The sequence below is a fragment of the Hibiscus syriacus genome, unplaced genomic scaffold (genome assembly GCF_006381635.1).
Source record: "Hibiscus syriacus cultivar Baekdansim isolate YM2019G1 unplaced genomic scaffold, ASM638163v2 tig00111105_pilon, whole genome shotgun sequence".
Lineage (NCBI taxonomy): Eukaryota > Viridiplantae > Streptophyta > Magnoliopsida > Malvales > Malvaceae > Hibiscus > Hibiscus syriacus.
The window spans coordinates 2,547,949-2,555,092 of NW_024062987.1; the positions used below are offsets into that span (position 1 = coordinate 2,547,949).

Consider the following 7,144-nt stretch of genomic DNA (forward strand, 5'->3'; position numbering starts at 1 on the left):
AAATTAAATTCTGCCTTGGCCGAGTCGTCTTCTCATATATCTCGAGGTTTTACAGATGTTGGAAAATATTAGAGAGAATAAGGGTGATTATCGAGCGAGTCGATCGTGAGTTTGGCAGTGCTCGACTAATGCTCTTTAAAAAAATTTGTTGCTCGACTCGTTGCTCGTTAAGCTTATTAAAATTTTGCTTGACTCGTGCTCGTTAAACTCGTTGCTCATTAAGTTCGTTACTCGTTAAGCTCGATACTCATTGCCAGTCTCGTTGTTCGTTAAGCTTACCGAAATTTTTAGCTTATTTTCTTAACTATAGGTAAAATCTACTAATACTATATAGAACTTAATATAAACATAAATTAATAAATTTAACAAAAAAATTATCAAAAGAGTGTATGAAGTAATTTTAAAGTCTAAACACCAATGTAACAATCCACAAATACATTAAAATAATAAATAAGGTTTTATTTTTGAGTGTATGAAATAATTTTTTGAGATAACTAATAAAAATTATATATATATATAAAATTAACAAGTTGTTCGCGAATTTATCGAGTCGAGTTGGACTTTGCTCGACTCAACTCGTTAAGGTCTCAAGTCGAACTCGAGTTTGAGTTGAGTCAACCTGAGTCAAACTTTTACCGAGTTTTGATCGAATCAATTTCGAGCTACTCAACTCATTAATCACCCCTAAGAGAGAAATTGGATACAATAATAATTTCATTAAGCATCTGAAATGGTCTATAGATCCAACAAGTTCATGGATGATGTTGAGTGTTCGTATCTGCAAAATGGTGCTGGAATGGAAGGAGAGCTTGCTTGGACCGTTTTGCATTCTCCTCTTCATCCAGATTGAATCTATTATTGCCAAAATGGATATTTCTGGTTAGGAGGTCTTCTTGTTGCTAAAAGAAGTAAGTTGAAAAATGGGAGTGTATTGTCTAATATCAAGAGCTTGCAGAATAAAATTGCTTATGCCTTTTTCTATTTGGCTGATCAAATGAGAAAATCATCATTTTATGATTAAATGTAATTTTTAAAACTTAGTAACCAAAATAAAAATCCATTGAAACTATAATGAAGAGGAGTATAATTCATCCTACTTTAATTTAGGTGAATTCTGAAGTCCAATTATTTTGAGTTGAAAATATTTAAGTTTGAGTGACTTGCAACTCAGGTTTAGACTTAACTTGCAGAAATGGACATCTCCAAATTCTCCTGCTGCTAATCGTCAAATGGCGTCTTTAATTTTCCTTACGGCACATAAATGGATAATGAATTACCATAAATGATATATTCACTTGTGTTGTGTGCTATGCCATGAGAGTGTTGAGGCTACAAACCATTTATTTTGCCACTGCCACGTGGTGTAGAGAGTATGGCAGCGATGGGTCTCTGAGTGGAACATCAATTTTGTTTGCTCAGTTAATCTCAGATCTTTCTTATTTCAGTGGGTAAATCAGCCGGTGAACCGTATGGGTAAATTGATATGGCACATTGTTTTTTTGGGGTTCGTTTGGTCCATATGGTTGTGTAGAATATGCTATTTAACAAAAAGATGTGCTGTGAGGACCACCTTTACAACTCTGCTTTGGCCAGGTAGGGTTCTGGTGCAAGGCCAATTGACCTTTAGCCTGCCCGTCGACTCTTAACCTGTCCAGATGCCCTAAATCCATTGCTGCAATAGTTTAATTGTTGGTTATGCTTCTCTGCCAATGAATTGTTCCTGATTGTTTGTGGCCTAGTGCTTCAGTCTCTAAATTGTGGTACCGTCCTTTGATGTTGTTAACATTTCTAGTTGCTTCTTGGCTGGTTGAGTTGGTTGGGTTTGTTTGGGGTCCATGTTTTTTGTGTGCATGATAGTCTTGGGTTCATTTCATTTGTCTGCGCCGAATGTAGTCTGCCAAGGCTACTTGCTGAAGGGTGATGGTATGTAATTTGGTGACCCGCGGTTATATTGTTTCATATGCTGGTTTGGGGTAGCAGTTGTGCAATGGATTGTGGTTGCTTCTACTATTGGGTTTGGTACCTGTCTTGTTTTTCGGTCGTCTGTTTTAGCTGGGCCTTCTAGGCAGATTGGTCCCTTGCTTTTTTATCTTTGTTGGTTATAGTCTGGGGCTCCTAGATTCACGTTTATCCGTTGCAGGGGTGTGTGAATATGGCATTAGTGTCCGTGCTCGGTGATATCTGCTTGTTTGTTGTTAGGGTGAGATTTTAATGGCTGAAGTGCCAGAGGTGGAGTTCATGAGTGTAGCTGCAATCTGCGTTGCCTAGCACTTTCCTAAGGGAGTTTTTGTCCTCCTAATTGGCAAATTAACACGCTGGTATCTCATCGTTTTTGTTTGTTGGTTGATTTGATAAAGCAGCAGCCTGGGTAGTTGGTTTGTTTGGCCGCTTATTAGTGCCTTTGGGTAGTTGTGTGATGTTGGCTGCAATCTGTTTAGGAGAGTTTAGTGAAAGGGTGGGTAGTATTTGATGGGAATTGTTCTGTAGTAATTGGGAGTAACTAGGTTGGCCCTGTTGAGGTTAGAGACGTTATTGTAGGTGGTTGTTGGAGTCTTCAAATAGAACACTTGGCTGTCAGGCGCCCAAGCTTTGCTTCAGTAGCTGTGTTCCATTTGAGTGTTGGTGTGACTGGGGATTGAAGGTCCAGTGCAGTATCAGGTGAGGCGTTGGGGAGTTTTGATTGGGTTATCATAGGTGCTCGGACCGCTGCTTGGGGTTTTATTTAGCAGTACTCTGTTGATTCTTATGGAATTGCAGGCCTCGGTTCTTTAACTGTTTGTATCGTCTAGTGCAGAATGTTATGCATGTTAGTTAAATCGCGAACTACTAGGGATTGTATCGATACCGTGTGGGAGCACTTTTTTTCTTTCATTTACCGATGTCTTTTTATTGTATGTGTTACTATCTAATCATACAAAACCCCCTCTTAAAAAAATGATCTGTCAATAAATTTACCCATCAATAATCACCACACTGCATTAATCTCCATTAATATTTTTCTTTTGGCAGCTCCTCAATAACAGGTTTGGTTGGTTGGATATCTATGAAATGGGGGTTGAATATAGTTAAGATTAATTAAAGGGGTGAATGATTAAGAAGCATAGGGGTGCTAAGATTATCACCCCAAAAACATAGCTTACGAAAGAGTTGCCCCCGGCCCAAAAACCGACTGCCCTGTAAAATTCCTTTATATTTTTCACCTAAAAATCCAATCTTCGTCTTCCTAATAACCATATTTTCTTTCTCTAAACTACTATTTCCCCTCCACTATAAACTAATAACTTCCACCCTTCTTTCTTCTAAGTTCAAAGCTTTGACAACAGAGCTCTGAAGGATGCAAAACTAGAATTAATATGTCCATTCCTGAGGTAGCCGAATCTCATAGTTGATTCCTTGCTTTTGCCTTAACTTGTTTTTCTCAGCAAAGTCATTCCCACCACTTCTAAGGCTCAATCCGCCACCTACAATAACATCACGAACCAAATAAACTCAACAGACACATTCACAAAGTAGAATGTCAAATAAGATTCGCTCAGGAAGTTCTTTTTACCACTATCAGTAGCGACACTCGCTTTAAACCGAGACACAAGATGGGGCTGAGCGTTAATCTTATCGACATTCAAGTTCAAGGCCTGAACCACTCGAGCTGGAACTAAAACAGGACAAACTGCTAAAAACAAACAAAAAAATCAGATATAGGAACATCAAAAGATACCTATTACTAATGTATTTAAACATGTACGGACCTTGCTTCTTGCGGGGTCCAGCAGTAGCAGTACGACGAGGCAAGAAAACACCGGTTCCAGCACATTCCCTTTGGCCAGTAGGGTTGCCCAAGAAAACAGCCCCATTTCGAGGCTGCTGCAAAGGAGGCCATGCAAGAGGGAACAAACCCATAGGCCTATTACTACCATTACCGCCCCTGACACTGTTTTGAAGGACCGCATGTTGCCGCTTCTTTCCTCCCCAAACTTGTACGTTATGATGTTTCATTAATAGCTGGCTTTGGTCCACTTGCTGAAACTGGGGGCAAAAACAGCCAAATTAAAATCCTGTAGGGGGGGATATCAGCAAAAAACATTTTTTTTAGCTGTGTTCAATAAGGTTTTTACTTGAGTGGCCCGCGATGAAAGAGGCTGATGAAGGTAAGAGCCAGGGGGAGGGAGGTTTAGCGAGGGCTTTTTGGCTGGTGGTCTTAAAAGGCCTTTGTGAATGAACCCACCGTTTGATTCTTCATTAATCGTAACCCTCGCCGCTACCTCTGCTTCTGAACAAAGCAGAGTCCATGTTCCCGACGGCGATGAAACTCGAGATTGGCTGTTCGAGCTAAACGCACATAGGGTCGATTCGGGAGAACTGGACGAGACCCAATCCTAAAAAATCGTAAGAGGAACAATGAAACGTGAATAACATAATCGAATCAAAAACTTTTACAACAGAGTTAGGTGTTCAATTAAAAACAGACCTTGGAGATTTTAGAGGAAAACACAGGGTCGTTGCCGCCAAAGTCATCTTCAAGAGTATAGCGAGCCATTTGACGAGTTAACCGAACGAGTGAATGTTCTTCGTCACTGTCTGTCTCGGAAGAACCCAGTAGGGAATCAACCGGAGAACTTAGATCCGACGGTAAGTCGTAGGGAAACAAAGAGTCGTGACTGTTATTAATTTTACTCTTCTCCATAAACAAGTCATCATCGGCTAAAAACCGAGGCGGAAGCCAAAACTCACCGTCGTCTAAAACCTCCGCCATGAGCAAATAAATGAACACAAAGGAGGGAGGCGACGAAGAAGCTAGAAAGAGTAGAGAAAGTGAGTTTGAATAAGAGGAAAGGGTAGTTCGCAGCTGATAACAAAGCAGTTGCACCACTGTTGAAAGAAAAACCTAAGCTCTGATTCTCAATTCTCAACAAAATAAAGCCTAAAACCCGGATGTTTATACAAGGAAGTAACTCTGACAACCTAAAACAGATATTGCGTCTTAGAAAACGCAAAAATAGATTTTGCTCTCATTACTGTAATATTTGAAATAACTACAACGTTTCGTTTTTTTTAAATAGAAAGTTGTTAGTTTTATTATAAATATAAAATATTTAAAATTTTAATGAAAATTTATGAGTAATAATCGTAAATTTTAAATATAATTATGATATTTTTATTATTATTGAGATAAAAATTAGTTATCTAGTTTATATAAGGATCAAATAAAAAAAATATTAAAAATATTAATTAAAACATTCGAATAAAATAAAGATATTAACAAATCTGTTTGCATCGGTAAACGAACCACAATAGGAGATTAAGTTATTGAAAGATCACTAATAAATCACAAATCAAAGTCAATCAACGTAATAAAACTATCCACGAACACAAACATCATATCCAAATCAATCCGAGGGTCTAAAGCAGGGAAGATCATCAATCATCATAATAATAAATAACCGTCATCTTGATCAGTCGTGACGATGTCAAATCCAACCATGAGAAAAAAATAAATTAAAAAAAACGAAAAAAAATCGTAAACCACCAAAAGGCATAGAAAAATATGCTACAAATACATAGATAAATATGTCATAGTGACAGAGAACATGTCACAAAAGCATAACTATTCTTATTTAAAAAATTAAAAAAAAGATAACCGACAAACAGCAACTAGCATTAAAACTTGTTCCGCTACTAATTAAACAAAATTAAAAAAGAGAAATTTGGATTGATCAATAAATTTGACACAAATATAAAAAGAGAATAAAAAAACCAACGAGGGTTTTTTCTATATACAAGTTAATTACTACAACGTTTGTAAGTGTCGGATTTATTTGAATTTTATATATTATTTTAAATTCTCAACTTTATTTAAGCCAAATGAATATTTGATTATGCGTTTTATAAAAGTAAATGTTTTCTACCCTTGTTTAAACATAATATACAAATCATAGAAGAATTTAAGGTTTTATATAATAATTTTTTTACAGGTAAAATGATATTTGTATATGGTGTGATTAAGTGAAACAGAAAAAATTATATAATGTGACTAGGTGAAATGGAACAGATAATTACTATAATTCGTTGCATACACACCGCAAACAAAATGCCACGTACCTAGCATATATCCTTTTAACTTCAATTATAGTGAAAATTTACACGAACAAAAAATAAGTTTAAATCTAAAGTTCATAATTAAACGATTAAAATGAAAATTGACTTTAAATATGGGTTGAAGAAATAATATAACGTAATTTGTTTTGGGCATTGAGTAGTAGCTCATAATTAAAGAGTGGTTTAAGTAAACACGAGGTGGGAGTGGAGACGTATTAGATGAATGGAATCAACAATTTTTAAGTTGGAGTTGGAGACAAATAGATTTGGTCAAACCATTTTTTTCCTTTACCTTTTGCTCCGTTCGTTTTTACGTTTAGGGCGTGTCGTTTTCAGGTTTTCCCAATTCTCGGCGTTGACGGTGCTCCTCTCGTGGCCGCAACACCTTCCCATCAACTCCCCACTAGGGGCATGCTTGCCTGCGAACAGGGACAGCTCACAGTACTACTTGGCTCCTTGAAAACAGAGTCAGTACATTCCATAAACCTTTATCCATCTTCCAGCTTCACGTATGATGTACTCGCGATCAAAACAGTTCGTTTCCTGGAAACGAACGATGGATCGAGCCTTCGTGACATTGCCTTGAGAGAAACGCACGTACTAGCGAAATTCTCGGTTATGTTGACATGTCGGCCTCCCAGACATGGACTCGTTTTGTTCCCATAAATCCCATTCCATTTTATGAACGAAATCCCCACCAAATAATTCAAGTTTCACTAGAAAAACGTTTTCACATTAAATTCAAAGATTTAATATAAAAATAATTGTTTAAATTATATTTTTTATTAAAGTATTTAATTTTTTAATAATATAAGTGTTTAATATTATTAATATTATTATTTTAAATATTTTGACCATAACGATAGTAAAAAAAATCTAATTTACAACATATGTTTTATTTAAAAAATTATTTCAAAAAATAAAAAAAATCTATAAAATTTTATATATTTAAAAAAAACCCAATGAATACAAATGCTTCCTCCCTCCCCTTTTCTCCCAATGTTGATGGCGGCGTCAACGAGTTGTAGAGAACTATTGAGGGTTGAGATTT

The 7,144-nt window shown here is 36.5% G+C and overlaps 1 protein-coding gene across 3 annotated transcripts; it reads right to left on the reverse strand.

Annotated features, from left to right (window-relative positions):
• Positions 1-3,042: 3,042 nt before the first annotated feature.
• LOC120153983 lies at positions 3,043-4,948 on the reverse strand. Of its 3 annotated transcripts, none has more exons than XM_039165842.1 (5): positions 4,466-4,948; positions 4,113-4,373; positions 3,747-4,017; positions 3,551-3,670; positions 3,043-3,461 (listed from the first exon to the last, which is right to left on the reverse strand). In XM_039165842.1, exons 1-5 carry the CDS (start codon positions 4,748-4,750, stop codon positions 3,349-3,351), a joined length of 1,050 nt encoding a protein of 349 aa, XP_039021773.1. In that variant the 5' UTR covers positions 4,751-4,948; the 3' UTR covers positions 3,043-3,348. The 3 variants fall into 3 exon arrangements, with proteins under 3 accessions (XP_039021773.1, XP_039021772.1, XP_039021770.1); XM_039165841.1 differs by having other exon boundaries at positions 3,551-3,667; positions 3,747-4,023; positions 4,466-4,947; XM_039165839.1 differs by having other exon boundaries at positions 3,747-4,023; positions 4,466-4,947.
• Between the last annotated feature and the right edge of the window lie 2,196 nt (positions 4,949-7,144).